At 39.9% G+C, this 18,682-nt stretch overlaps 1 protein-coding gene across 3 annotated transcripts; it reads left to right on the top strand.

Annotated features, from left to right (window-relative positions):
- Positions 1–8,873: 8,873 nt before the first annotated feature.
- LOC110927971 lies at positions 8,874–11,866 on the top strand. 3 transcript variants are annotated; one of them, XR_004889781.1, is made up of 4 exons: positions 8,874–9,061; positions 9,645–9,752; positions 10,291–10,394; positions 11,629–11,866. XR_004889781.1 is itself a non-coding variant. In XM_022171259.1 (4 exons), the coding sequence occupies exons 1-4, from the start codon at positions 8,991–8,993 to the stop codon at positions 11,696–11,698; spliced, it is 372 nt and encodes a 123-aa protein (XP_022026951.1). In that variant the 5' UTR covers positions 8,874–8,990; the 3' UTR covers positions 11,699–11,866. The 3 variants fall into 3 exon arrangements, 2 of the variants coding, with proteins under 2 accessions (XP_022026951.1, XP_035844324.1); XM_022171259.1 differs by having other exon boundaries at positions 9,626–9,752; XM_035988431.1 differs by lacking the exon at positions 8,874–9,061 and adding an exon at positions 9,106–9,225 and having other exon boundaries at positions 9,626–9,752.
- Positions 11,867–18,682: the final 6,816 nt, after the last annotated feature.

Genomic DNA, 18,682 nt, shown 5'->3' with positions numbered 1-18,682 from the left:
CACCTCAGCATCCACTTTCACTTCAGCATCTCCCAAAGTAACTTCAACATCTTCAACTGGCACGATCTCTGCCATGAATGCCTAAGTGGAATTCTCATTATCTTCAAGATAAATACTCCAATCATATGAACCTTCTCGTGCTGTAGAGATCAAAGCTTTTGAGATAGTGTTGTTTGATGCATTCCTGTTGTTTGAACTCTAACTTGAAGTCTCTTGCTTTTGTTTTTGACATTCCCTAGCGAAATGCCCATAACTTTGACAGTTAAAGCACCTCACTTTCGTCTTGTCGAAACCAACACTTCGCCTTCCTTCCTGTTCTATTCATAAACCTCTTCACTCGCCTAGAAATCATGGCCATTTGCCATTGCAAATCCATCTCTTCCAAGTCATCAGGGTCAATCTGATCATAATCTTCATCTAAAGTGGCAGGATCAGAAATCTTCCCCTGAATGTAGTTCTCATAAGAAGCAACAAATGAAGCAAGTAGAGCAAGATGTTCTTCAGCAGACTTCACACTCATAGGCATTGACTTTGCACTACTACTCTGCTTAGAAGTTGAGGTTCTCTTGGTTCCTATTGATCCTCCTGAAGCAGCTACAAAACAAACATCACCATCCCCATTCACTGTGACCTGCTCATTCTCACAAGATAGAAACGCAGTAGCAGAGTCGCTAGAAACGTTGTGAGATGAAGAAGGTGTAAGCCCATTGTAAACCCCTGGATCTTGAACCTGATCATATCCAGTGTCTTTCTTCTTCATATTGAGCTCATAGGCTCTCAGCTTGCCAACGACTTCTTCAAGCTCTTTTGTCTCATAATCAGCTTTTCCCTTGATCATGAGAGTGTAGATATCCCACTTGGTAGGTAAGGCATCGAGCAGCTTGTCATTCTTCTCTATGTCAGTATAGCAATCGATCTCATAATTTTCCATTTCTGACATCAGATGGTAGTAACGAGTGATGATGTCCTCAAGTGACTCATGTTTCATGTACTTGAAAACAGCAAACTGCTTCTTCAGTAGATCAATCCTGTTCTTCTTGACATCAGCATTTCCCGCGTATCTCTTCTCTAATGCATCCCACATATCTTTTGAATTTGTGTACTTCTTGAAAGTATGCTTGATGCTATCAGGTAAGGACATTTTGATTGCGGCCAAGGCTCTCTTTTTAGCCTCATACATCTTTTTATCATTATCTTGCATGTTCACATAGGCTGTTCTACGTGGTCTGCCCTCAAAGTCGTGTGTAGGGTTTGTGTACCCATCTTCGATACATATCCACATGCGAGTATCCTGATATTCAATGAAGGATTGAAAATGATCCTTCCATGTCAGATAATTTTCCACCTTCATCATCTTCGGCGGTTTGTTGGTAGTGCCAACCTCATGCTCCATTCTCAACAGCTCATTCAAACTCGACATGTTCGACATTTTTAACGTAACAGACTGATAAAACCGTACAAAATATTTCCAAAAACAGTGGTTACCAAATTACACCGTTAGAATCATCTCGAAAATACGAATCTAATGATATATAATGTCAAAAACCGAATTCGGGATTTTCCAGTAGATTGAGCAGCAGAGCTTTAGTTCTTCAACAGTCTTTGACTAGATCAGCAGTTGTAGGCCAGCAGTTTGCATGATCAGCGGATAGGAGGTCAGCAGATGTTGAAACCACTTTCAAGGGGAGAGATTTGCATGCATAACATCTGCTTATTCTGGATCCACTGCTCTGATCCAGTTTTGGCTTTTATTATCTGTTCCTTTGGCAGGGTTCAATCCCAACATATTTCTTCCAAAAACGAAATGCCACAAAATGGCATTCTTGTTTGTGAAATTTTTGATGTGTGGGGACTCGATTTCATGGGACCCTTCCCACTGTCAAAAGGAAACAAATATATACTTGTGGCGGTCGATTACTTGTCTAAATGGGCCGAGGCTAAGGCACTTCCAACAAATGATGGAAGAGTCGTGGTAAGATTTCTGAAAAAATTATTCTCTCATTTTGGAACACCTAAAGCATTAATAAGTGATAGAGGTACCCATTTTTGTAATCATCAACTTGAAAAAATCTTAACAAGATATGGGGTCTATCACCGGGTCCCAACAGCATATCACCCTCAAACAAACGGACAAGCCGAAGTGACTAATAGAGGTTTAAAACGAATACTTGAAAAAACCGTAGGATTAAATAAAAAGGAATGGGCCGATAAATTAGATGATGCTTTATGGGCTTTTCGAACTGCTTATAAAACAACAATATGTACAACCCCATATAAGCTCGTCTATGGAAAAAGTTGTCATTTGCCGGTAGAAATAGCTCACAAGGCCTACTGGGCAATCAAAAATGTAAACTTAGATTTAGAATTTGCCGGTAAAAATCGATTCTGTCAAATAAATGAATTAGACGAATTAAGGAATTATGCATACTCTAACTCTGAAATTTATAAGGAAAGAATGAAAAATTTACATGACAAACACATTAAGCCTAATAAATTTCGAGTAGGAGATCAAGTTCTATTGTTTAATTCACGGCTTCAATTATTTCCGGGTAAACTAAAATCTAGGTGGTCAGGACCTTTTTCCATCACCCATATTTTTTCTCACGGTGCAGTAGAAATTAAATCTCGAAATGGAATTCCATTCAAAGTCAATGGCCAACGGCTGAAACTCTATCAAGGATTCATTGAGGATGAGGAGGAAGAAATCTCGCTTCAAACGGTCGACGAGTAAAAACATCAACATCATACCTGGTAAGTTACGAACAAGCGGATGAACATCGAAACTGGTAAGTCTTCTAACCGAGTTTTGGGAAAACAGGGCACTCACCCGAGCACAAAAAAAAACTTTGCCCGGCACGGGGCCGTGTCCGCGCAACTGTCGGGATAAAACCCCTTTTTTCATAACAGTTACATCATTCCACACGCCCCGTTTCCCCAAAAACTCTCTGGCTCAGGCGATTTTTCGCAGAATTCCGACGTTCCCTCTCGTTCTAACAACATCAATGTATGATTCTATCACCATTAGTAGTTAGATTAGTTACTTGCATGTAGTTAAAACATCAAAAATTTGGGGAAAAATCTAGGGTTCTTGAAGTTCATCCGGATCAAACCTTAAATTTTTGCATAAATCTGTTAGCATTAGTTTAGATTAGTGTTATGGGAAGTAAATCTACTTGTATTGCTCATAGATTTGCCCGATTTCTCACAAAAACCCCAAACCCTTGTTTGAACCGAAAAAGATAAAATTGAAGGGGTAAACGGTTTGTTTTGGAAAAAAACGGCACTTGGGGTTTCATTTTCGGGGGAAACCGCACGTACTTAACCAAAAATTTTCAAGTTTTCGGGACCGGGTCGAAAAATGGAATTTTTGAGTAACAGACGCCTGGACACGGGGTCGTGCCCGCTGAGCACGGGGCCGTGTCCAGCCCACTGTTTTCAGTTTTCTCCGAAAATTTCACCGTTTCGTGCTAACATTTTGGTATATTCTTTCAGATGTCGAAGAAGTTCACAAGGTTCAACGCCAATGAGCTCGATGCTAGAGCAAGATACGACGTACTTCAAACAAGACCGGAAGAATACCCGAGACAAGCATGTATGGACTTGTTAGCACTGGTGAACCAACTTGACCGGTTCAACAACCTCGTTACTGGCCCGCTAAGGATTGCCCTTACCACTCGACTTCGCTCCGTCCATGAGTGCACTATGGAGTTCTATAACACCTTCACGTTCAATTCAAGGTGCGACCCTTTCGACAACGATGGGGTGGCATTCCGATGTGGTGGAACGAAGTACTTAATCTCAATGGCACAATTTGGGGCAATAGTTGGGCTGTATACGGAGGAAGATTCGAGTAATGAAGAAAACACCGGAGGGGTGCGAGATTTGGGTGAGAACGAACGCCAAGCCGCGTGGGCTCAGATTGGTGAAGGGCACTACAACCCAAGCAGCACAAAGAGTACCAAGTTGAGGGACCCACTCTACCTATACATCCATAGGGTCCCTCGGTTACTCTCTTAGCCAAAGGCATGATAGCGATGGCATTGTTGGGCTGAGAGATTTGATAGTCCTTCACTGCATTCACACCCGAAGACCCCTCGATGTTCCTTATCTCCTGCTCCGAAACATGCATTGGAACCGGCTTGCTAGTGCACCAACCCCTATCTTCTTCGGGGGATGGATATACCGTCTCTTCAAGCACTTCGTGAACATACCTAGGTCTTTCAAAAGGAGCCCATTGTCGGGAAGAGTGGATGTACACATCTGCCGCTCCATGAACCTAATGTATGAGGCGGAAGACGGGTCGGTTAGCTTCCAGAGGATGCAAGGGCATGCATAGAACCCACAAGAGGCGCTAGTCCTTCATGCTCCACAGTTTCAACAACCTCCCCATTACCAGTACCAGCCTCACGGTGATCCGGGCCAATCCTCCTCACAAGGAGGTGGTTTTCCGAACTTTCAAAGTTTACATGATCTGTTGCAGGAAAACCTTATGTGCACCAGGAACACCTACAACCTCACCAACAACACATACAACCGGGTCGGAGCCATTGAAAGAAACATCTCCGATATCCAAGATGACATCGGGAACATCCGGGATTACATGGCGGGGCATGGAGGAGGAGGTGATGATGAGGATGAAGACATGGACTAGGCGGGTGGAGTAGGAGCAGGAGCAGCTGGTTGGTGATCCCACAGGTTAACCCCCTTTTTCTATCGAACAATTTACGGCCTGCGTGCCGAGTGTTGAACAATTTACTTTCCCTAACTCTTTTTTTTTTTTTTTTTTGCATTTGTTTTTAACTTTGTGACATGGATGTTGAACTTGGTAATCTAGGATGTTTGCTATTGTTTGGTGTGGTGTTGATTGATAAAACAGGTACATATGAGGCTTAGAGTACTAAACATTAGTACTACTAAAGCCGAGACAGGAAAACCGGAGCCAGAAACCTGTTTTTCACCTTTGCAGATTGTCTACACGGGGTCGTGTCCGGCCGACACGCCCACGTGCCCATTTCCCCAAACCTGCTGTTTGTTTATTTCTGCACATTTTTGCCAGACACGAGGCCGTGTCCAGCCAACACGCCCACGTGTCCACCCTCTGTAAGTTTTCGTTACTGGCACCTGAACATGGGGTCGTGTCTACCCGACACGGGGCCGTGCCCAGGCGCCCAGTAACATAAAAATTTTGCTTTTTAACACCCTTTACACATTCAATCAACCTAAAAACTTATTTTTGGGACACATTGAGGACAATGTGTAATTTAAATGTGGGGGGGGGGGGGATGCTAAAACTTTGAATCTTGCAAGTTCTAATTAACAAGCCTTACACAAAACTCTATTGGAACCGCTAATCACCCTAAATTTTTTCAAAAATTTTCATTTTCTTTTTCTTTTTCTTTTTGCTTGTCTAGGTTTAATTTGGGAATTTCAAGTTCTAACAAGGTTATATTTTTACAAATTTACAACCGATAGCGTCGTGATAAAAAGAACCAAAACAAGAAAATTATGAAACGGCATGACAAGCTTAGTTAAAATTTGATTATATATACTTGATCACATAAAAACCCATTCCCACAAAAGTGAGTTTTGAGCCTTTATTGAGCATACAAATACATATCTTTACACTAAATGCTCATTTTTCGTTTCTTGTGTGAATAGCCGTTTGGTTCTTACGACTCTAGAACTTGCCACGACAACGCATTCCCGGTCCTTACCAACTTAAACCCGAGTAAGTAAATGATGGAGGCATTAGGACTAACACTTTTTCTTTCTATACCATTATTTTTCTTTTTTTTACCACCTACCCAAAATCCCCCTAGTTAACCCCTTTGAGCCTAAACCTTTTCATTTCTTAACCCAAAACAAACACCCTTTTTACCCACCTAAACCCTTTTTCATTTTAACCATTTCTTTTAGTAACAAAGCTCGGTTTTTCTTATGACTTTATGAACTAAAAAAAATAATGATGAAACCAAATAAACAAACAAGTTTATCAAAAATAACTTTGTCTGAAAGGAATGGTTCATCAAAATAAAATAAATTGTCAAAAATAAAAAGTCTTTCAAAAACCGACGCTTTTTACGTTTTTCGCCCTTTTACTAACCACTAACCCAACCACCCACCTTTAGCCCAAGCCTAACCCTTTACTCAAAAAGTCCTCTTGATATTTACAAAGGTATATAGTTAAAAAGGAGGAGGATTGATTGCTTGGCAAGCTTATGGTAGGAGTAAGTTCCATGCCGCACTCGAGTGATTCACTAAAAATACACCTTCGGCCGAGTGTTGAGTAATCCCCCATGAGGTATGTGAACTTGTATATAAATGGAATTTTAAAGAGGCATGTTATGCCCTAATAAGTAATTTATCTTATGAAACGTTTTTAATAAATCATGACGAATAGGATTGTAAATAAATAAAAATAAAACTTAATAAAGAATCTTGGAAGTCCCGACACTCTATGACAAGCCCAAAAACCTTCTCCTCTACCCATTCCATTTGGGAGTGAAAAAGCCACATTATAAAGAGTTTTGCTTGAGGACAAGCAAAGATTCAAGTGTGGGGGTATTTGATGTGCACAAAATGCAACATATAAATTACATCAATTATGGCATAAAACTAACCCTTTTTTAGTACTAATGTTGGAAAAATTGTGCTTTTGTCTTCCTTTTGTATTTTCAGGATTAAATGAGCTCAAATAAACAAAAGAAGCAAAAGGGCAGCTAAATCTAACATAAATACAAGAAAAGGGACAAACGTGGCATGTCCGGCCTCCCGACAGCATCTTCCCAAGTAAAACAAGGAAACAGAAGGCTGAACACGCCCCGTGCTCAATGAGCACGGGGGCGTGCCCAAGTGTCAGCAGAAAAGACAAAATGGTAGAAGCTTCCATCGCCCACCAAGGGGTCGTGCTCAGCGAACACGGGGCCGTGGTCAACTATAAGATTCGCGGAATCCAGGCAAATCTTGATAGTACAGATATGCTTCTGCACACGGGGTCGTGCTCAGCGGACACGGGGGCGTGGTCAACTAATGCAGACAAACTGCATTTAATGAAGAAAGAGAGGAGGATGGACACGGGGCCGTGCCCGAGCTTTTGTTCAGCCTATAGATAGGAGTGCTTGGAGCACTTGCAACTCATCCCTTGGCACACCACCTCTCTCACACTTTACCCACCACCCACGACCATTACAACACCATCATCCACCACCATCATCCATTGTCCATCATAGAGTGTGTGAGTCGTCTCGGGATCCAAGATTGATCGTAAGAGTTCTTAGCAATCAAAGGCCATGTTTGCCTAAGTCTCTTACATCACTTGGTGAAGACAAGTGTTTAGTGTAATACTTTTTATTTTTAATCTTTCACACTTTTTAATTGGTTATGTATTAATGAATTTAATAACTAGTTTCTTATGTTGAAGGTGATTCTTCCTTATCGTTTGTCCGTGGTGTCTTGGCATTATTTTACTGTCTATATAAAATAAAAGATTTTCACCATTCATATCTCCACGGTCTATATGGAGGTATGTTGGCTACCTGGTCGGGGTTAAGGGAACGGTTTGGTAAGAGTCTTCCCATTGTTCAGTGTATAGATCCTGCAAAGGACCTGGGTTAAATTTAGTAGGACCTCCTTCAATACCCAACGGTATTGGATGGCGGGTGTCCAAACTCTTTGATCCCCTCATAAGTTAAACTACTATTAAAACTTTAACTCGGCTACTTAGGACTGTATCCTTGCTGACTCAGACTACTTAGCCGAGGGTAACGTCGCCTTCAAAAGAGGGGCCTACCACATTATGCATTAATAACTTAATTAATTATCTTTCAATAATCCGACCCTTTAGGATTGTATCCTTGCTGACTCAAACTACTGGGTTGAGGGTAACCTCACCTTCAAAAGAGGGGCCTACTACAATAACTAAGATAATCTCTTAAACAAGTGCAAAAGTGCGAAAATAATCAAAGGTTACACTACACACGAGTCGGATCCAAGTGATTCATCTTGTCTATCTGTTTTTTACTTTTATTTTAGTTTTTAGCATTTTAGTTAGTTTTATTTTTCTAGTTTAAAACCTTTTTCTAACTTTTTGATTTGATTAGACGTTGAGGATAAACTGGTACTAAAAGCTCTTGTGTCCTTGGACGACCTCGGAATCTTACCAACACTATACTACGTCCACGATGGGTGCACTTGCCCACATGTGTGTTTAGTGTTAGTAAATATCGTGTTTATAAATTTAAAACTTGGCTAAAAAGTGTAAAAAGGGCTTAAAATATACACCTAAATTATATTACACTTCGCACACATCAGTGTGTATTACGAATTGCCTTGGGCAGTCAACCCGCAATCATTGGTATCGATAGGTTCATGTCGATAACTAACATGCCTCATTTTACACTGTGTACGTGCTGGTTATGCGTAACGATTTCGAACTCTATTATATCTATTAAACGTGTATGCTCACCTTTACACTATGTGTATTGACTTTTACTTTAACGTATGTGACAGGTGCTTAGGATGTTTATATGCTTGGCTTGCTGTGAAATCGAGGCTAGGAAAGGTCTAGAAACGAATAAACAATTGTCTGTATTAGAAATCTGAGTTGTCGGAACAGAACAATTTGACTAGATCTTATCTGTAATAATTATGTTATCTTTTATGACATGGTATTGGACATGTTGCTTTAAGTAATTGGTAATTATAGTTGTTATGGAAACTTCTGGACAATCTGTTTCACTCAGTGCCACGCCCCGATGTTTCCGCCATCAGTTGGGGTGTGACATAGATGGTGCCAGTGTTGGTCGGCCTTGTGTTGAGGTCCCTAGCACCATCTCTATCTGTCGATGTGGTGGTCGAGGATTTGTGTCATGGTTGCGTAACTTACCAAAAACCTTATTGCTGGTGCATGGTGTCGATTAAATCTTTATCTAATTCATCAAATTTTTGGTGGTTATGGTTGGTTTGGGTTTGTCGTTTGTATCAACTTATATATGTCTTATGGCTGTGATGAATTCATACGTATGACTGTAAATTGGATGTTGATGTTGACTTGGCATGGCAGGTATGGATTTTGTTTTTTGTGGGTTTTTTTGTGCTTTCTGTACTTTGAGAACATGAACATTGTACCCGAGAAAATTAAATAGGCCATGATGTTAATGATATAAGAAAAATCGTCTATCTTTGTTGTTTTGGCGTGGCAATCTAATGATTTGCAGCCACGATGAGGTATTATATCTGGGCCTACGAATACACATCTAACCAAATCAGATGTGTTCATATGTGAAGTTCATTGTCGATGATATTGATGTTGGTGCTTCTCTTTGAAGAGATTCATTTGGATTTATTTCTTTCCATCAGTTTTGTTGGTTTATGTTATAGACACTTTTGGGGTTTTTGCTATGGTTATGTTGAATTAATCAGTTTAACGTGTTTTAGTTATTGTTGTACTCATATTTTTTTATTTCTTAAAGGTTGGGTTGTAGTTTTGTTGATGTTTTGTTTCTATATGCTGTTGTTCTTGTATGAACTTATCATATGCACGCTAACAAAAAAATTGTAATTTGTTTTGGTAAATCTCTTTTATAGCATCATCAAATTGTTATCTTATCATGGTTATTCATGATAGACATGTGCAATTCCACCAGACATATAGGGGAATGCAAGCTGGTCAGTTCCAACGCCCGATGGCTGCTATGCCTGAAATTGAAGATGAAGGAAACCATAGATTCGTCATTTTCATCCATATGGCCACTGTTAGTTTTCTCTTCTCTTAACTTAACTGTGTCCGCTTCATTCGTATTAATTATTCAGTTATTCGGTTCGATTTGGTTAATAACTTGTCTTATTCGGGTTGGTTTTCGACTTTTCGGTTATGACAGAACAAACTGAAAACCGAATAAACTGAAAACCAGAGCCGAACTTTCCATATTCGGTATTCAGTTTGGTTAAGAATTTACCGTGTTCAGTTTGGTTCCATTAATAAGTTATTATATTTGGTTTGGTTTTTGGTTAAGACACAGGAAAATTTAAAACCGAATAAACTAAAAACCGAATAGAGGAAGTGATGAACACCCCTAAACTTGAGTTTCACATTTAAACATGATGCTTCATGATACTTTAAGGTTTATTACATTAAAATGTCACCAACTTGTACGTTTTGTTAGTTGTAATGAACTAAATATCTTGCAAGTTCGCTTATTTATTTTTACTTTGGCCAGTTCACTTTTTTAGGGATCAAGGTAATTAGGATTCCTTGACATTATAGATCTTTGAATTATAAGGTGTGTGCAGATCAGGTGTAAAGGTACCTACTACAAACATTTGCAAGATGGAAAAGAGGATTCTTCTAGGATGTGTCTCATGGTAGGCACATTGTTCGCAACATTGTTTCACAGGTGGAACTGAACCACTTCTTTATTATGGTTATTATTTGATGTGATTTTAGATCACTTTGTTACAACTTAATTTTTAGTAAAAAACTAGGGTTAAAGATCCGCCCGCGTTGCGGCGCGGGTACATCGTAAACATTGAATAGATTAGTCCAAACATTATATGATGCATTAACCATATGAAAACACGCATTTCGACGTATCTAGTTGAACTCAGTGTAACCTGTATAAGCATTGTCATTGGATCAAACGTAAAGTAAATGAAATTCATATCGAACAATAACTTGAATTTATACGAAAACGTACATAAAAATATGCACGTAAAAATGGTTTCTTTGAACGAAAACGTACATAAAAATATGCACGTAAAAATGGTTTCGTTAAACAAAAACGTATTATATTTGACCTGACTCGTCTATAAAAAAAGTTTACGTCGGAATGTAAAAGAAATCATATTTATACATACCCGTACATAAAATATGCACGTAAAAAATAGTTTTTAAGTAAAGGAAGTATAGGGGTAAACCGAAACAAAATATTAGTAAAAAAATTAATAGGTTAAAACCGTTCGTAAAACCGTGCCAAGTAGCACCAATGCAACAACGACATCGACTCTCAACATCGTAAAAATAAAATAGATAAAATGGTAAAAATTACACTGAACGAAAAGGAGACTAAAATTGTTGAACCACACACACCCGTTACAGCGTGTTAATGCGAAGAAATTAACCGGAAACGTAAAACGTAGAAAATAATAACTTAGTTGATCTAGGACCCGCCCATTGCGGCGAAGTTTTCAAAAGGGAAAAAATGGACGCGTTGCGACGGGTCTGTTAAATATGGGAAAATAGAGCAAAAACGTTGAAATTCACATGCACGTCACTACATGTTAACTCGCAAAATTTAGAACGAAACGTAAAACGAAAAACTTGCGAAAGATAAAAAGTATGGGGACCAAACTTGTAAATAATAAAGTGTTGTGTTAAATTCAAAAGATGAAAAGTTTGAGTTAAAAGTAAAAATTCAAATGGGTTAAAATGAAAAAGATAAAACTTTAAGGTTGAAAGTGGAAAATCAAGTAATGGGTTAAAATTTAGAAGATAAAAGTTTAAGGTAGAAAGTGGAAAATCAAAATTTTTTTTGAAAAAACCCCAAAGCATATGGTACAAGTGATGATGCATAAGAAAGTTGTAAATTTATATATGGGATAATATTTACTAGAACAGCCCCGTTTTTTCAGGGTATTTGCAAACAACCAATGCTACTTTGTGGTGATGGAAAACAAACACAAAGTTCAACGCGTTTTATGACTTACCTCGGTTCTTACACGCGTCTTGACCCAACCCCCGTGTATTCAGCTGGTACCCTCCTTTTGTGGCATTAGTTCTAGCGGGTGTGTTGTATTTGTAACAGTTTAGAAGTTATGTATTTGTACAAATTTAGTTTAATTTAAACACATTTGTACAACACGTTTTTTTGGAGTTTGCAAGTGCCTATACCGTCACGAATGAGCCAAACCAAATCAAACTCCCGTGAACCTCAGGCGCAGCGCGCCAGATTGCTACCACTAGTTAATATCTATTAATAGAGCTAGGGAAATGAACAGTGTTTTCAAAACGTGGTTTAGTCTTATTGATGCATTTGGGCGGTTATCACACCCATAGACACGTGTACTTTTTTGCCCCGTCATCAACTTTTTAAAACAGTTCTAAATATAAAGAACTAGAAGAGATAAGAGGGTGGGCGGTGCTCCGGTCACCATGGTGGTGGCTGTGGTGGTTCTTTGCCCCCATCAACCCTTTTAAAACCGTCTTGTTTACATAAAACATCAAGGAAAGAATTGTTTTAAGAATAAAAAAGAAAAGGATGAGTTATTTTATTGTTTTCAAATGCTAAAGAAATAGAAAGTTGAATTAAATAACCTTGAATTAAATCCAAGGCTTAGCGTAGATAAAGAAAAGGATTTCATTTTTTTAAAGTTACTATCTGGGTTTGCAAACTTGCAATTGGGCCCTAAGGGATGGCTAAGATATGAGCCTTGGCCCAATCGGTTGAAAAGAGGAGGAAGTCGACTTACAATTGGGCCCTGAGCAAGAGAGAGCCGAGAGATGAAGAGTTTTTGTATTTTTTAGTTTTTTTTTTTTAAGGATCAACAAAATATTTTATTACTTACTAAAGGCTAGAGAGATTACTAGCCACATATTCCATAGTGAAATTACAGCAATACAACATACCGCTACACCAAAATATGAGCATTCAAGATTACCAACCCACTTTGTGCACATTGAACCCATGCCATACATCAGTACAGCATGCACCTACACCAAAATATGAGCATTTAAGATTACCAGCCCACTTTGTGCACATTGAACCCATGCCATACATTCCAGTCGAGTCCAACCTGTTTTGATCTAGCCTTGACCCATAGAAAGCTTAAAGCCTTTACGTCTCCTACTACCTTCTGCAACGACCAACGAGTCTGGTTAAAAACCAAATCGTTCCGAGCTTTCCATACACACCACATCACCGATAAGAACACAGCATGCACCGCTTTTTTTGACTTCGGCGACGCCCCCACAAAGTTATGACCCTCCAATATATCTTTTAATCCAAACGCAAAAATAGGTGGAACCTTAAGCCACATAGAGACCGCTTGCCATAGAGCCTGAGCAAAGCCACACGAAACGAACAAATGCTCAGCCGTTTCGTTTGACTCACCACATATTGGACATAAGGTGGAGCCCACCAAAATGTTGCGACGCGTCAAAGCACATTTGGTTGGAAGTCTCTCCATTTCAGCCCACCACGCTAAGATCTCTACCTTCTTCGGCACCCAATTATTACGTTTCAGAACGTATGGCAACAGAATATGCTGCTGCCTTTTCAGAGCAGATTTAATACTCTGCACTGAAAAGTAATCTGCCCCGTCTAAGGTCCACATCCACTGGTCTGGCCCACTCGTCAAATTCGGCTGATCTAGTAGAGTCAAAAGCTGCTGAAAGTCACCCGTTTCATCACCTTCCGAAGGCCTCCTTTTCCAATCCCAAACCCATTCCGACCCAGCCGCGCAAACCCGGTCCCTAACTGTAGCAAATTTATGTTTCTCTAATCTAAACAGAGGAGGGAATAGCATGTATAACGGTTCTTCGGTGACCCATCTATCCAGCCAAAACAAAATGTTCATGCCGTTACCAACCCTCCCTTTGAAGGACCTTCGGATATCCACTCCCCTCCTTTCCACCTCGTCGTTTGCCTTAGCCACTTGTTTCCACGGTCCGGGTGATGAAAGCTTGATAGGAATAAAGTTCCAATCTCTAGAGTTATGATGTATAGCCCATATAACTCTCCTCCATAGCCCATTTTCGTCAATTTTATATCGCCACCACCATTTGGCCAACATGGCCAAATTCGCATCCCGTAACGACCCGAACCCGAGTCCACCATACTCAACCGGTGCGATTACCCTTTGCCACGCCACCCAATTTAATTTTGCCTTTTCGTCCGATCCGCCCCAAAAGAACACACGCCTCAACCGATCCAAAGTTTCTAATACATTTTCAGGAGCTCTGTATAAAGAAAAGAAATAGGTGGGCAAGGAATTTAGTACCGACTTGATGAGAGTCACCCGACCCCCAAAAGACAATTGTTTCGCCTTCCAAATCGATAATCTATTCTTGAAGGTCTCGACAACCGAATCCCAATTCCTACCAATATTCATATTTGCACCCACTATCAACCCCAAATACTTACACGGAAATGTCCCCACCTTACACTTTAATTCGTTAGCCATTGCATGAACTTCATTCTCCCCGACCCCAATTCCAAAAAGACTACATTTCGCCATGTTGACTTTTAAACCTGAGACTAGATAAAAACATCTCAATAACCTCCTTAAGTTCTTTGCATTTGTAGTGGACCACTCCCCAAGGAACACGACATCATCCGCATACACAAGATGAGACAAGTTTGGCCCGGAGCTCCCACATTGAATCCCACGGAACAAACCCACCGAAGTCGCCCTTTTCATAATCCCATGTGTAAAGCGAGAGTTAGTGACAAACGAACTCGTTTGTAGGAGAGCCATTTATCAAAACCGAAGCACGTGCCGAGGTTTACACATTTATCATAACTTTGCATTTATAAGTCCTGTTAAATTACGATTTTATCCTCTGTTTAAAATTACGATATTACCCCAGCTCCAAATTAAATTTATACTTTGCCTCCCGGCATAAATCTACGATTTTGCCCTCTGTTAAAAAATACGCTTTTGCTCGCCCTCGGTAAAAAGATTACGCTTTTACCCTCAGCTAAAATAACGTTTTTGCCCCAGTTCAAAATAAATCTGCCTCCCGGCATAAATCTACGATTTTGCCCTCTTTAAAAAATACGCTTTTGCTCGCCCTCGGTAAAAAAATCACGCTTTTACCCTCAGCTAAAATAACGTTTTTGCCCTAGTTCAAAATAAAATTTTGTTTTTACCCCCGATTTTAAATTACGATTTTACACCAGGTTATTATTTTATACATACTTTAAAATTACGGCTTTGTCCACTGTTTAAAATTACATATTTGCTCCCAGTTCAAAATAAATTTATGCTTTTACCCACAGCTAAAACTTATGAACTTCCCCTCGGTTCAAAATTACGGTATCACCCTCAATTCAAACTTACATTTTTGCCCCCATTGCAAAATAAAAAAATGGTTTTCCCTAAGCTAAAAATTAGGATTTCACCCTCGAAAAAAAAAATTGAATTTTCCCCCAAGTAAAAATAAAAAATTGACTTTGCCCCCAGCTAAAAATCGTGTCAAAAAACTGCCTAACATTCTTTTTACTATTTCTTTCTAGGAAAACTATAGTACTGTTATTTTAATTGGTTGAGAATTATTCGGCCATCGCCCCACAACGCGGGCGGGGCATCACCTAGTTACATATACATTGATACATACATACATACTAAATACTTGATTAAACAAGTATTTAACTGATTACCGTATATTTTATTTCATGTTTTAAGGAGTTTAATGTTATTTTTATCATTCTGTAAAAATTAACTCGCCATAATATTGCTCAGCAATATGTTATTTGCCTTGACTCACAAGGTTATTTAAATTTTGTAAGATACGCGCGGTATTGCGCAGTACTCGTTTAAAATCACAAAGTAGTGTTTTAAGCATTTTATTAAATTTTCCTCAATATGATTAAAAATAGCATTTCAATCATAACGGAATATTTTTAGAATTTTAACATTAACCGAGCTGTCACCAACGTTCGTTTCACATTTTGTTTGTGAAACGATAAGCTTATATATTGTTTTTACCAACATAATTCCTATGGTTTGCACAAAATAATATACTTAGGTACTAATAGTTTAAAATCACCTTCTAGGGTATTAACTTTTCGTTTTGTAACATTTGGAGGTATTAACTTCTAGGGTATTAACATAGTTAGTCCCTATGGTTTGCACAATAATAAAATACTTCGGTACTAATAGTTTAACAAACAATTAACGTTAATGCCTCCAAACATCACGATCATGGGTTATCTTAGAACAGTTGTAACAACGTCAATAACTACGGCCATTACAGCGGCACTCACCCTTAACTCCATTTCACCATCTTCATCCTCATCACACAATAATCACAACTTCACAAAACCCTTTTTCAATCAACCCTTTTCATCGCCAAATCGTTTCGGCCTCATCAAGAATCTCACCAGCCCCTCCTGCTCTTCACATGGACACTAAACAGGCTCCAAAGGTTGCAACTTTTTGCTTCAATTTGAACAATTGAATTGGGTTCAATATGGGTTTTGGTTTTAATTTGTGGGTTTTTGTTCTCTTGCAGCTTGATGCGGAATTGCCGGAAGTTATGGTGCGTTTTTTGTTAAAACTAGTGTTTTTCAATGACGCGCGTTGCGCGAAAGGCATTGGTGTTTTCGACCGACATCATCCTGCAACTCTTCTTTTAACTGTTTCACTTCTTGCAAAGACTGAACGTAGACCCTAACTCTTGTTTCACCACTTAATCACTGTAAAAATTACAGGATTCATGTTTGGGGCATGGGTTGACACGTGGACTTCGAGCCTCCCCGCTGGTGAGTGACGTGTTGGGTCGGTTAAGACAAAAAAAGCCTAAAGCGTTAGGTAGATTTCGAACAGGGCGAGTGACGTGCTGTCGTGGGCACAATCAAATTTTATCCCAAAAACAACTATAGATAGTGGTAAGAGGGTATCGAACTCAGGGAGTATGTGGAAAGTATGTCGATTGTATAGCTTTGTAATTAAACTACAATTACCTAAAATGCAGAAATTAAAATTCAAGATTTGATTGTTTTGGTTTTAATAACTAAAATTAACTAATTAAATTGCAAATCAAAGACCGTAGTTTGTAAACAGATTAGGAACAAGCGACCATCCTAAATTTCCAGTTTGCTTTGGACAATTGTGTTTAAATTCACTAGAAAGAATCACATAGACATGATTCGTGTGTAATTGTTTGTTGTGATAAAAGGGAACTAAGTACTCGGATTATGACAATGCGAGGTTGTTACCCGATAACCAATTGACTAATATCCAACCCTAAACCCTCCCGTGATATCTCGATTGTCAACGACACCAAGAACGTACGGTTTAGAATATGAGTATAACATCAATAAACAATTTACAATCAAACATCCACACACCATAATAAACAAACAAACATTGCAAGTCTATTATTCTAGAAATACGAATCCAAACACAAAAGTCTTAAACAAACCTTCAATTCAGGATGATCACCATGAGTTTAGCCACACATAGCTTGGTGAATCATCATAGCATAAAGTTTAATGTTCATACGGATCGACAACACAAACGAAATGTTTAGATAATGTTTACAACCAAGCAAGATCACCAAAATCGCCCCTAGCAAGCTCCAAAAACGTCCAATGATGAGAATGATGAAAAGACACCATCAAAACTCACTTAATGTGGCAGTTACACAAATTCCGTCAGTTCCACCGTAAATTACGGTATCACCGTAATTTACGGTGAGTTTTAAATTGTTACGGTATGAAGAGACTGCTTTACGGTGGAAGCCAAATGAATTTCAGGTCCACCGTAAATTACGGTGGGACCGTAATTTACGGTGGCAGCATGAGTTTTATGTTTTGTTCATCTTTTGCTCCGCATCTCAACCCGTTCGACTCGAAAGCTTCCAAAGCTGCACTTTTCCTCCATTTGAGCCGCTAAACCGTACCTGAGACATAGACAACAGTAGTTATCTAATTCAAGATAATTACATACATAAATGAGGGATAAACTTGTCTTTTAGCATCGCAAAGGGTTGTCCAATGGACCACCCGTCAGCGAGCTTGTCAAACGGCTTCTGCTCCTTGCCCCGGAACTCGATGTTGGCCACCGCCACCCGGTTTTCGTGACTTATATCACCACGCGGGACGCTATCGCAGTAGGCTTTAAAACGGTCGAGCTTCGGTCGTAGCTCGCGCCACTTGTGTTGGCACGCGTTTAAATTGTGCCGGTCGTTCCCCACGTTGTGCCGATAGCTAGCGAAAGCTTCCGACCAGTAACGGGTCTCACCGGGTTGGCGGCCCTTCATCGTGTTGTGCCGTTATCAAGTGTGGGTAGCGGGTTCGGGTAGGTGGAGTGAAGGGTTGGGGTAGCGATGTGGACAGGAGGTGGAGTTGGGGGGTTTTATAGTGACTTGGGTGAACCGTTTGGCCAAGCCAAACGGTTATTTTTTAAAATTTTAACCTAGCCGCTATGGCCTAGGCAACCAAGCCAATGAGAGCTGGCCACGGAGGAGCTAGCGTCAAACGGTTATTTTTTAAAATTTAAACCTAGCCTGTATGGCCTAGCCAACCCAGCCAATGAGAGCCGGCCACGGAGGACCGCTAGGCATGCCCAACGCCCGGGCTGAAACTCCCGCCCAAGGGCGATGCCGAAACCCAAACCCACCCGGGGTGGTGACTTGGGCATTTGTACCCAAACTACGGCCCAACCCTCGCCCCATACCTCATAGTCTAATAAATGAATATAAGGTATTGCTCAATATTAAAATTTTAACCTAGCCGCTATGGCCTAGTCAACCAAGCCAATGAGAGCCGGCCACGGAGGACCTAGCGCCAAACGGTTATTTTTTAAAATTTAAACCTAGCCGCTATGGCCTAGCCAACCCACCCAATGAGAGCCGGCCACGGAGGACCGCTAGGCATGCCCAACGCCCGGGCTGAAACTCCCGCCCAAGGGGCGACGCCGCCACGGAGGACCTAGCGCCAAACGGTTATTTTTTTAAAAT

This window comes from Helianthus annuus, chromosome 3 (assembly GCF_002127325.2).
Source record: "Helianthus annuus cultivar XRQ/B chromosome 3, HanXRQr2.0-SUNRISE, whole genome shotgun sequence".
NCBI classification, from domain to species: Eukaryota; Viridiplantae; Streptophyta; class Magnoliopsida; order Asterales; family Asteraceae; genus Helianthus; species Helianthus annuus.
This window is presented reverse-complemented; position numbering and strand designations above follow the sequence as displayed.